Source organism: Cololabis saira, chromosome 10 (assembly GCF_033807715.1).
Source record: "Cololabis saira isolate AMF1-May2022 chromosome 10, fColSai1.1, whole genome shotgun sequence".
Taxonomy (NCBI): Eukaryota; Metazoa; Chordata; class Actinopteri; order Beloniformes; family Belonidae; genus Cololabis; species Cololabis saira.
The window spans coordinates 10,430,233-10,443,719 of NC_084596.1; the positions used below are offsets into that span (position 1 = coordinate 10,430,233).

General features: G+C 41.9%; 1 protein-coding gene across 1 annotated transcript in view; it reads right to left on the bottom strand.

Annotated features, from left to right (window-relative positions):
* Positions 1 to 13,487, bottom strand: part of LOC133452180 (unconventional myosin-X-like) — a 105,099-nt gene that overhangs the window by 62,043 nt on the left and 29,569 nt on the right. Inside the window, exon 4 of the mRNA XM_061731401.1 lies at positions 6,306 to 6,493. Coding sequence (XP_061587385.1) covers positions 6,306 to 6,493 — 188 coding nt within the window. The remainder of the gene's footprint in view (positions 1 to 6,305; positions 6,494 to 13,487) is intronic.

The following is a 13,487-nucleotide window of genomic DNA, read 5'->3' on the forward strand; positions in this document are numbered from 1 at the left end:
GCAGGCCGGCAGAAGAGCGGCGGGACGCGTGGGGGGTCTGCAGGCACCGGGCCGCGGCCTGGCGGCAGCTCGGCCGCCGACGCTAGTTCTGCTCGGGGTCGGGCGCGTTACAACAGCCTGTGAACTGATGAACCCGTGTTTATGTAAAGCTTTTCCCTTCAGCCGCTACCGTCGGTCACACATGTCAAAATGAACTGAAAATGCCTGAACTTGTTTCTTTTGAAGCCTTTCGCTCACTTCTGAAAAAACGACAACGGGAATCCTTTCGGCAGTGCCTGTGTTTTTAAACTACATGTGTCCGTGTTCTTAAATTTAAAATTATTTCTGAAGTTGTTTTTACATATTATTGAAGTCACCACTATTGCACTTTATTCGCTAACAGTTTTCACTCTCATTTTAATGTTTATTACGTGATTGCTGTTATTTGTGTGTGGACGTGTGCTGCTGCCTTCCTTGGCCAGGTCACCCTTGGAAAAGAGGTCTTGACCTCAATGGGTTTTTATCTGGATAAATAAAGGTGAAATAAAAAAAAAATAAATAAATAAAAACAGGTGACGTTCAGGACACGATCTCCACAGAGAATCGCTGCAGGACGGGGCTCAGTTATGCGTTCTGAAAGATGTGTAACTGCGATTTTAGTGTCTCTAACGGGGGAAGAACGATGTCCGTCAGCTGGACGCTCAAAAACATGCGTCTGTGTCGTCAGTCAGTGAAGGCCAGAGCCACATGAGTGAAAATAAATAAAAAGAAAATGTAAATGTTTCACTTGAAAACAACCAACGTGTATATGAACTGAAAATATTTAAATAAATAAATGTGCTTTAATTCCCTTTTGTGTTTTTATTGAGGCTCTATTATAGGAATTACATACATATTAATGTCCACAGCATTTCAGCGTCAACAAGGGTCGGATTATCAGATTCTGAGCACATAATTGTAGTTTGTAAGTGATTGACAGGTAGATATTTTAGATTTCTTGTCTTGAAATATAAGATACTGGACCTCGGTTGGGCTGGTGGGTCAGCAGCGGAAAATTTCCTTTATTTTAAATCCAAAACTTGATGTTCTGACCATCGTAAAAGCAGACTTTTCTGCCACGTTAGCACTGCTGGAGTCTCGCTTTCAGCAGTGCAGCATCTTAAACCTTAAATCTCAACCGTCCCCCAGCGTCTTCAGGCGGGTCAGGCGAGTTTCTGGACGGCTAGAAACATCCCTCAGACGTTTAGCTCAGTTAGCGTTGTGGTTAAGATGATCATCTCCTCAGTTCCAGGAGACTCACCCCGACCTGAGTTTCTGGAACTAGGGGACACGTTTTACTTTAAAATGTGACTTTTAACCAGAAACAGCGAAGCAGCCCACACCATGATACAACCTCCGCCGTGTTCAGCTGTTGATCTGTGGATGTTTTGGCCAGTTTTAGACATTTCTGTCCCCACTCGTCACCCGTGGGGCGCCGGAGGGTTCAGCGACGACCGGAGCTCAGTCAGACCTTCGTCTCTGTGCCGTGTCCACACCCGTCTCCACAACGGTCTCCACAGCCTTATAAACCACTGACGCAGAGGTTTCATAACGTTTGCTGCTCCAGAAAAACGGCTCCCGTGTCCGAGACCTCGTGGACGTAACTCCGGTCATGTGAAAACCAAACAAAGTGAGTTTTTATTTATCTATACAAGAGTGCTTCTTTGTTGTCGGATGGCTTTTCTATCGGGAAGATCTCATTATAAAAATGAGATTACTTCTTTTGAAGTCCTGACTCCCAACTGCACGACTGCGACTAGACGTCTGCAGCTCAGACTGAGGAAGAGGAGCAGAACGCTTCTTTATCCTTTTTTTTTTTTTACTTATGTTGCACTGTATATTTATTTAGTTTTTTTCTTTTACTTATTTTGCACTTCATATTTATTTATTAATCTATTTTTTTACTTATCTCGCAGTGTATTTTTTTACTTAGCTTGCGCTTTATATTTATTTAGTTTTATTTTTTTTACTCATCTTGAACTGTATATATATTTTCTTTTACTTATCTTGCACTGTATATTTTTATTTTTTTTTTTTACTTATCTTGCACTTTATATTTATTTAGTTTTTTTTTCACTTATCTTGCACTCTTTATTTATTTTTTACTTATTTTGCAATTTATATCTATTTATTTATCTTTTTACGGATCCTGCACTGTATATTTTTTTAAACGTTTTTTTACTTATCTTGCACTGTATATATATTTTTTTTTTACTTATCTAGTACTTTATATTTATTTAGTTAGTTTTTTTTACTTATCTTGCACTTTATATTTATTTAGTTTTTTCACTTATCTTGCACTGTTTATTTTTTATTTTTTTCACTTATCTTGCACTGTGTATTTATTTATTTTACTTATCTTGCGCTGTATATTTATTTATTTATTTACTTATCTTGCACTTTATATATTTTTTTATGTTTTTTTCACTTATCTTGCACTCTATATTTTTTTTTTTTTTTACTTATTTTGCACTTTATATTTATTTATTTATTTTTTTACTTATTTTGCACTTTCTATCAGGCCCAGCACCCGCGATAAAGTACCTGTAATTTCGTTGTTATGAAATATGAACAATGACAATAAAGATACTTGAATCTTTTCATTTGGAAACAATAAAGAGAAGCAACTTTTACAGTAGCTTTTTCATCAAATATTTCTAGTTTGTGTCTTAAAGGGGGTCTTGTGTGTCTCGGTACTCTCGGTACAAACAGCGCCACACCTGAACCCTCTCCATCCACAGGTTCACGTTACCCTGCTCTCAACCTTAAATCTGCACCGAGCATCGCAGCTTCCGTTTGACATCTAAAGGAGGATAACCTTCTCTCTTTTCTCATCTCACTGTTCAATCTTTAGCAAAATGTTGACCAGAATGTTATTTAACCCTTTATGACCTACCATAGAACAGGTCCGCCTGAGCATATCTTTACATTTCTGCAGGCTTTACTGCCACTTTATGGAGTATTTTTATTTGCCATGCATCAAAACAACCCGTATACGCCAATATTTAATAATCTGTATGTTACAAGTCCATACTAATAAAATAAATGGCTAAAAAGTGCAAATAACTACCAAAAAAAATGTTTTTCTAAATACAGCACCGACCCAACGACCCCCCAGCGTCTCCTGCATCTGCTCTCGGCTAAATCGGGAGCTCAATATTATGTTTCCTTGAAGATAAAAATAACATTTTTGAAGTGAAACAATAGAGCGTCGACGGATGTGAAAGTTGTCCAAGTGAAATCAAAGAGGAAGGATGTGAGGAAGGAAGTCGCTGGATGCAGGATGGAGATAGAGTGTGTGTGTGTGTGTGTGTGTGTGTGTGTGTGTGTGTGTGTGTGTGTGTGTGTGTGTGTGTGTGTGTCTGTCACACGCGGGGCTCGGATCCTCAGAGCTGCAGCCAAACCACCCAGGAGACCTGAAACTGGATCAAAGTGTTTGGCAGGGGAGCGCTGCAGCAGCGAGGACCACAAAGACGTATTCACCGGGCCGTTAGGCTTGAAAGGAGCAACAGATATCCTGAACGGGGAACGTCCGAGCCAAAGTAGGCAAACAACAAGGAAAGAGTGGGGACAAAGAGGCAGATATACCGCGGCCAGGGTGTCCCCCGGACCTGCCACCAACTTTAGAGGAGGAATAAAGGAGTTTACAGCTGGTACGACCGGCCGGATCCCCAGAGCTGCAGCATAAATCCACTGGGGTTTTGGTGAAATTGATGGAGAAACACAAAGACTTGAATTACACACCTGTAGTGTTGTTTCTGTCAGCCTGTTTCAATTCTAGTTTTAGTCTAGTCTTGGGTCCAGCTATCATTTTAGTTTTTATTAGTTTTAGTGACGTTCATTCTCCTTTTAGTCGTGTCAAGTTTCAGTCGACTAAAAATCTGAGCATTTTAGTCAGAATTGTCAATTTTTGTCTCTTTTTAGTCAAAGATTGTATTTATCCAAACCCATTTTACAATTGAAACAGGGTTATCTTATTATTATATTATTGTTACCTTATAGACTCAAGAATACATTCATTCCAGATACAGAGGACTCTAATTTGAGTTTACAACATATTTATTTTTATCTTTTTTGGACGACACATTGGGTTTTCTTTTCCACGTCTCTGTAGGAAAGTGTATCCAAAGATGGATCTTTTTCTTCTCCCCCCCAGAGCAGATCCCCGTGTTTCTCTCTGTAACTTTGTTTTTAATGTACGTTAACTAGAGCTCTGCGTTAACGGCATCAGCCTCTAACTCTGCAGCTGCATCTTCTGGATCTGATTCCCCGCGGGCGGCGCCGTGGCTTAGTTGGTTAGACGTCTGTCTAGTAAACAGGAGATCCTGGGTTCCAGCGGTGCCTTTTCACTGGTTAGTGTATAGGAACAATGTACACCTTTGGGTTTCATTCTAGAGAGTGGTAGTCTAGTGGTTACAAAGATGGGCCAGAGGTGGAGGATCCAGGTTCAAGCCCCGGAATGGCAACCAAGATAGACACCTAAAAACTAAAACCTAAAAAGAAATGGTGTGTTTGTTCTCTCAGATGTATGTCGCTTTGGATAAAAGCGTCTGCTAAATGACAGTAGTAGTAGTAGGATGTGATTTCACCCAGCAGCAGAACTAAACCAGAGGAAACTACTGAAAACATGGACATTAAGGCTAGACCAGGGGTCAGCAACCCGCAGCTGTTTAGCCTCATCTCAAAGTGTTTGACCTTTTTTTTCTTTTTTTTCCTTTTTTTCTCTTTTTTCTCTTCCTTTTTTTCCCTTTATTTCGTCTTTTTTTTCCTTTTTTTCTCTTTTTTTCTTCCTTTTTCCTTTCCTTTTTAATCTCAACATTTCAACTTTTTTCTCAAAATTTTGACTATTTCCTCAACATTTTGCTTTTTTCTCGACATTTCGACTTTTTTCTCAAGATTGTACTTCAACATTAGGGTTGCAAAATTCCGGGAATTTTCAAAGTTGGAAACTTTCCATGGGAATTAACGGGAATATATGGGAATTAACGGGAATATATGGGAATTAACGGGAATTAACGGGAATAAATAAGAAATTTACAGAATTGAAGGTTGGCCCTTAACAGGGAACTTAAATATAGTTGGGGGAAATATATTGTAGCATAGTCTTGGCTAAAACAACCAGATTTAATGCAAGTACACTCCTCAATCACATGCACACAGCACATTGCTTACTGCAGGGCTATTGAGGCCACGCCCCCTACAGGCACTGTGCATTCCTCCATCACATGCACAGGTGATTTCTTGAAGCCTGGAGGCCACACATTTGAGCTCAAAGCACAAGACTATTGAAGCCACACATTTGAGCCCACGGACTATATAAAGTCAAGTAAGGTTTGATAATATTATGGGGTAAATATATTTGATCTATAATGGTATTAATGTTTAACTTGCAAATATTAAATAAAAATGTATTAACACAGTAGCTAGCTAGCTGGTAAGTTAGGTGCTAAATGAAAGCTATTTTTCATTTCATTGACCATTTAAGAGGCTAGCTTATTATGGTGGTAGCTACCTCAAATTTGATGCCGTTTTTTCTGACTCCAGCAAGACGGTTTTCTGTAACCATTGGACCATGGATATCTGCTTATGACAAAATAAATATTTACATTTATGTTTGGATATGATACAGTTTGTTTAAATTACCCCCAATTTCCAGTTAATTCCCATAAATTCCCATAAATTCCCAATAATTCCCATAAATTCCCATAAATTCCCATAATTCCCATGGAAAGTTTCCAATTTGGAATATTTCCAAAATTCCCCAGCTTAACTTCCCATGGAAAGTTTCCGGAAAGTTTCCGGAAATTTACCGGAAATTTTCCACCCCTTTGCAACCCTATTCAACATTAATCTTGACATTTCGACTTTTTTCTCGAAGTGCATAATGAAAATAAAAATCTTCCCCCAGTTATAACTAATATAGAAACATGCAGCATGTGTTGCCTTCATTCTAAGGATTATACAAGACTTTTCATTTTTTGCGGCTCCAGATATATTTGTTTTTTGTGTTTTTGGTCCAATATGGATCTAAAACATTTTTGGTTGCCGACCCCTGGGCTAAAACATTTCATCTCGTTTTGGTCAACGAAAATGAAGACACATTTTAGCAGAGTTTTTATTTTGTAATCTACATTTTAGTCCCGTTTCTTTTGCGATATTGCATTATATATTTAATTACCGTTATCGTCACATGATCAGCATTTTCGTCTCGTTTTCCTCAGGTGATAAAGGTTCGTTGCCTACGATATTCAGCCATAATTGTCGTTGACGACAGCCCCTCCACTCACCTGATGAGGACACACTGGTTCTGCAGCCTCTTCCACAGGCAGCGGTAGCACTCGTTGGCGATGGCGAAGATGTGTGGGGAGATCTCCCCGACGTGGTGGCGGCTGTACAGCTCCACGGCCGGCCGGTCGTACAGGCCCGGCAGGGACTGGTACGGGTTCACCGCCGCCAGGATGGAGCCGATGTACGTCTGCAGGGCGGGAGGGGGTTGGTTAGAGTCGTTTTATCTGGATCCCCATCAACTAAAACTGCAGCTATTCTCCCTGGGGTCCGACACATAATACACAGCACATTACAACAAAAAATTAAAATCAAACCTAAAGAGGTAGCAAATAAAAAAAAGAAGGAAAAACAGAAAATAAAGAAAAAATAAAGTCATTCCGTTTAACATTTAGATATAAATAAAACAATACGTATTCATACATTTTATAACAAATTCAAACAATTAATAGTTATCATAGTTTGCAATATACATATATACACATACATATATCATATACTATCTACATTATTTATTTAATAATAATTAAATAAGTTTTATATGCATCTATTCAAGAGATGTTTCTTTACTAACCATTTTAATTCTTTTATGTTAATAGTCACCGTTCATTTACTGTAGTTTGTCTTTATTTTTGGCAGTTAAATTACCTCTGACATGTCTTGTGCTGTAGCTACGATTTTCTGAACTGTAACATCATTTTTTGTATAGAACCTGTTAGGGCTGTGCGATTAATCGATTTTAAATCTAAATCGGATTTATTAATCACAATCGATGTTAAAAAAAGGAAAACCGGAAAATGGATTTTCCTTTTTTGCAGCTGGCTGCATTACAGACAGAGCTCGTCTAGTCATCTTTGTTTGGTCAAGAAAATTGTAAATGTTGTCACTTTACTAAACTCAAGGAGGATTTACAGTATCTTTCAATTGCACTTCATTCCCAATAGGGACATTTGTTTGTTATTTTTCTTTAAAAATAAAGATAAAATATTTGAAACAATTTGTTCCACTGTCTTTTGTAGTTTTACCAAAAAAATCGAAATCGAAAATCAGGTTTTCAAAGAAAAAAAATCGGGATTTTATTTTTGTCCAAAATCGCCCAGCCCTAGAACCTGTGGAGTTTTTTATATGGATACATTTCTTACAAATGTTAATAAAGAATAAAGTAGTTTTTCTCTTACCATTAATCAGCAGAGATTTCTATGCATTTTAAATACATTTGTTCTGAAATCACAACCCAGGACCAAGCAAGCTGCTCTAGTTTGCTCTGGTAAAAGTTTATTTATCGTGTCTGCTGTGGCGTTTGACCAGAACCACTGGGCAGCAGTCAAGAGTCCACAAGATTAAAGCTTGTGTTATTAATTTAGTTGATTTTAGTGACAAATATGACCTGCATGTGTGTTTGGGACCGACTCCCAGAGCCGTGAAGCCCTCGCTGAGCTGTGACCTGATCTAACCCCCCGATCCCCCCGGCCTCGTCTGCAGGCAGCGCCTCCGAGCCGAGCGAGGCTCAGCAACACGACCGTCAGCGGCTCCTTCACCGCTTCCACAACTGCAGCTTTTCCCAAAGCGGCGTCAGATTTCAAAGCTCGAAGCAAAACAAACCAAAGTGCTGAAATAGAAGTTTTGGGAGCCAGAAGAGCCTTGGCTGCAGCCCCGGTGCCGCGGTGAGTCATGCACAAGTAGGCAGGAGGACGAGAACAAGAGGCAACACATCAGCAGGGAGTTTGGAGGAAACTAGACCCTTCTACCCGAGACCAGGACTGGGACCTGCTGACCCGAGACCAGGACCAGAGCAGCTGAGGAGACACAGGCCCGTCACCCAGGGGGAAGAGGGTTAATTCCAGTATCAAACTACGATGCTGAACTTCTAAGAGATGAGAAAACTGTCCCTCACAGGAAGTAGAAAGGTCGCCTGCCGTTTGAAAAGTTGTGTCCAAACCATAAGTGACATGACCAAACAAAATATGCCATATATGCGCACGCGCACGCACGCACGCACGCACGCACGCACGCACGCACGCACGCACGCACGCACGCACGCACGCACGCACGCACGCACGCACGCACGCACGCACGCACGCACGCACGCACGCACGCACGCACGCACGCACGCACGCACGCACGCACGCACGCACGCACGCACGCACGCACGCACGCACGCACGTATCGCTCGTATGTTGTATTAATCTAATGTGATTAGACAATTCATTCCCTGTCTTTTTTTAGAAAATCAAACTGAACGACACAAACCAGATTTTTATGTTTGTTTTAAATAGGTTAAATAACACTTGCTTTTGAAATATTTGTTGATCAAATATCTGAAAGAAAGGAACATTATCTTTTCAAATAATATAAGTTCCAGACAGAACAATGGAAATGTTAATGTTTTTCTTCTCTCTGTGTAAAATAAACTGAACCCAAACCAGGAAGAAAAAAACAATAGAAAATAACAGTGGACTTGTTGAAATGTTAAACATGTTTTCTTTTTCCACTGCAGCAGAACTGAACTGCTTCACTAAAACCAATACCAATAAGCCATAATTGGTAAATGGTTACATTCTTCTAAATTAAAGGGCCAGAATATTATTTCCTACCTTTCTTTTTTCCCCATTGTTCCAAGCTGGTGCCTGACCGTGACTTCTGTGTACCGTTACACCCCAATGTCACCCCCTCAAATATTGTTAGCACCAGCCGCCACTGAGATATATATATATATATATATATTTATATTTATGCCGCCTGATCTGTCCTGGGCTCCGGCAAGTCGTCACCGCGGCGACGGACCTCCCAGGAGGTCAGAGAGCAGAACTCAGATAAATATAATCCACCATGAATTGCTATTATTCCTGCAGAGGATTGTAATTTCCACCTAAGTGGTCATTACTCAATGTGTCCTGCAGTTCATTTGGAAGTTCAAAAGCTCAAAAAGACAAAAAGTTTGAGGGGGGGACGATGTTTGCTCTGCAGAGCATCTATGTTTCCTGCAGCGGCGTCTGTCGACCTCCTGAGGCCTCAATAACAACGGGACTCTGCTCAAGTGTTAAAAGCCAAGTTGTGTGAAATAAAGACCTGGAAACAGGCTTTGTGGCATAGAATTGTCAAATTGGTTTAATTCACTGTACGAATTGTTACAGATTACTTTTGTAATACTGGATTTGACCCGGTCTTTGCACGTTTTGACCGTATAGAAACGTAATTCTTGCCATTGTAAGAATGAGATGTACCTGCTGCCCTTACTTTTTAACAACTTGTACTATTTATTTTTCATTTTATTTATTATTTACTGTTTAATTGTGTCTTGCCGCTTTTAATGTTGATGTAAAGCACTTTGTATTACCTTGCGTTGAATTGTGCTATACTAATAAACCTGCCTTGCCTCACTTGTTTTTACGTCCTATGACATCTTCTTTTAGCGTCCAGAATGTTTATAATCATTTCATTACCCATAATGCAGTTAGTCGAGCTGGTATTTTAAGTTAATCCTATTAGGCTTCGAGATGGACTCCTACTAAAATAAGCACAGAAATGGAAAACAGGAGACATGTTTCTGAATTTCTAGGTCAACCAGAGAAGGGTCTGAACACCATCGACCAAGAAAAACAGAAGAAGAAGAAGAAGAAAACCCTGCCCCCTCCCAGGCTGCCGTGCCTGAGCTAAACCATGTTCAGAGCTCTGGATTTGAGAACTTTAATAACCATAATAGCAATCATTAAGTTAATAGTCGTGGGGACGTGGAGAGAATACCAGAGACACCATCAAACCCACAATTTAGGGATTGAGCCGAGCGGCCGGTTTGTTGTGGGGATCTGGGGCCGAGAGGAGAAAACAGACACATGGAAGCACTCGCAGAGCTGCTCAGGGATGAAAACAATAACGTCTCTGTCATCGCCACTGTTTACTTCCCAGAGAACGTTTATCTGGAAACTCTCAGAGCTGCTGATGACACGAACGCAAGAGCCGGCCGCACCGTCGCCCACGGTTACAGGTGCTGAGTCTGTACATCAGGGGTGTCAAATGTGCAGCCCGCGGGCCGCATGCGGCCCGAGAGAGATTTTCATGCAGCCCGCGAGAAGTTTCTTCTACAAATCCATCGTTATTCCACAAAGAGAGCAGTTTGACACTTTTTTAGGTTTCTAGAATGCATTTGCTGATTTTATTTCTTTGTAGACGGTCGTTTATTTTTATTAACTGACTACTATTATATATTTTTGCAGGAAAAATATCACTGCTAAAAAAGATGATAGAAGATATTTATCCGGAGAATTTCAGTTTTGAATACGAGGATAGTGACAAAGTAAAACAGTTAAAAGAGAAGTGCTAACTTTTTCGGCCCACAATTTTTAAAAATAAACACACTTAATTGTACTGAAAAAATCTCTAAATCACAAAGAAACACTCTCGGATGTAATAAGAAAGATTTTGCTTTTAATGATATTAAAAGTATCTTACATAATTTGAAAAAAACGGGAAAAAAGATCCTGAAGAAATATATTTTACATAATTACAGTGTAAACAAAGTGCATATTTCCTTTAAAATTAACTAAACTGATATTGGATTAGATAACAATAGAAAAAAAAAAGAATAAGAAAACTTTTTTTTCGCACCGTTTTTGTTGTTTTGAGCGTGCGGCCCGCGAGAAAAAAATTGGTCAAATCCGGCCCGCCAAGCAAAATAAGTTTGACACCCCTGCTCAACATGGTTACTCTGCTTTAATATGCTCAAAAAACACAAAACAATGTGTAGTAGAGCTGCCAGGAGACAGGTGACAGGTGAATGATGCAGAGCTGGCAGGTAACGTGATGCTGAAGCATGCAGGTAACAGGTGAAGCATGCAGGTAACGGGTGAAGGATGCAGGTAACAGGTGATGCAGAAGGATGCAGGTAACAGGTGAAGCATGCAGGTAACAGGTGAAGCATGCAGGTAACAGGTGAAGCATGCAGGTAACAGGTGAAGGATGCAGGAGACAAGTGAAGGATGCAGGTAACAGGTGAAGGATGCAGGAGACAGGTGAAGGATGCAGGTAACAGGTGAAGGATGCAGGAGACAGGTGAAGGATGCAGGTAACAGGTGAAGGATGCAGGTAACAGGTGAAGGATGCAGGTAACAGGTGAAGCATGCAGGTAACAGGTGAAGGGTGCAGGTAACAGGTGAAGGATGCAGGTAACAGGTGAAGGATGCAGGTAACAGGTGAAGCGTGCAGGTAACAGGTGAAGGGTGCAGGTAACAGGTGAAGGATGCAGGTAACAGGTGAAGGATGCAGGTAACAGGTGAAGCATGCAGGTGACAGGTGAAGGATGCAGGTAACAGGTGAAGGATGCAGGTAACAGGTGAAGCATGCAGGTGACAGGTGAAGGATGCAGGTGACAGGTGAAGGATGCAGGTGACAGGTGAAGGATGCATGCAGGTAACAGGTGAAGGATGCATGCAGGTAACAGGTGAAGGATGCAGGTAACAGGTGAAGGATGCAGGTAACAGGTGAAGGATGCAGGTAACAGGTGGAGGGTGCAGGTAACAGGTGATGCAGAAGGATGCAGGTAACGTGATGCTGAAGCATGCAGGTAACAGGTGAAGCATGCAGGTAACGGGTGAAGGATGCAGGTAACAGGTGATGCAGAAGGATGCAGGTAACAGGTGAAGCATGCAGGTAACAGGTGAAGCATGCAGGTAACAGGTGAAGGATGCAGGAGACAAGTGAAGGATGCAGGTAACAGGTGAAGGATGCAGGAGACAGGTGAAGGATGCAGGTAACAGGTGAAGGATGCAGGAGACAGGTGAAGGATGCAGGTAACAGGTGAAGGATGCAGGTAACAGGTGAAGGATGCAGGTAACAGGTGAAGCATGCAGGTAACAGGTGAAGGGTGCAGGTGACAGGTGAAGGATGCAGGTGACAGGTGAAGGATGCAGGTGACAGGTGAAGGATGCAGGTAACAGGTGAAGCATGCAGGTGACAGGTGAAGGATGCAGGTAACAGGTGAAGGATGCAGGTAACAGGTGAAGCATGCAGGTGACAGGTGAAGGATGCAGGTGACAGGTGAAGGATGCAGGTGACAGGTGAAGGATGCATGCAGGTAACAGGTGAAGGATGCATGCAGGTAACAGGTGAAGGATGCAGGTAACAGGTGAAGGATGCAGGTAACAGGTGAAGGATGCAGGTAACAGGTGAAGGATGCAGGTAACAAGTGAAGGATGCAGGTAACAGGTGAAGGATGCAGGTAACAGGTGAAGCATGCAGGTAACAGGTGAAGGATGCAGGTAACGGGTGAAGGGTGCAAGTAACAGGTGAAGGATGTAGGTAACAGGTAAAGGGTGCAAGTAACATGTGAAGGATGCAAGTAACAGGTGAAGGATGCAGGTAACAGGTGAAGGATGCAGGTAACAGGTGAAGGATGCAGGTAACAGGAGAAGGATGTAGGTAACGGGTGAAGGATGCAGGTAACAGGTGAAGGATGCAGGTAACAGGTGAAGCATGCAGGTAACAGGGGAAGGATGCAGGTAACAGGGGAAGGATGCAGGTAACGGGTGAAGGATGCAGGTAACAGGGGAAGGATGCAGGTAACGGGTGAAGGATGCAGGTAACAGGTGATGCATGCAGGTAACAGGTGAAGGATGCAGGTAACAGGTGATGCATGCAGGTAACAGGTGAAGGATACAGGTAACGGGTGAAGGATGCAGGTAACAGGTGATGCATGCAGGTAACAGGTGAAGGATGCAGGTAACAGGTGAAGGATGCAAGAGACAGGTGAAGCATGCAGGTAACAGGTGAAGGATGCAGGTGACAGGTGAAGGATGCAAGTAACAGGTGAAGGATGCAGGTAACAGGTGAAGGATGCAGGTAACAGGTGAAGGATGCAGGTAACAGGAGAAGGATGTAGGTAACGGGTGAAGGATGCAGGTAACGGGTGAAGGGTGCAAGTAACATGTGAAGGATGTAGGTAACAGGTAAAGGGTGCAAGTAACAGGTGAAGGATGCAAGTAACAGGTGAAGGATGCAGGTAACAGGTGAAGGATGCAGGTAACAGGAGAAGGATGTAGGTAACGGGTGAAGGATGCAGGTAACAGGTGAAGGATGCAGGTAACAGGTGAAGCATGCAGGTAACAGGGGAAGGATGCAGGTAACGGGTGAAGGATGCAGGTAACAGGGGAAGGATGCAGGTAACAGGTGAAGGATGCAGGTAACAGGTG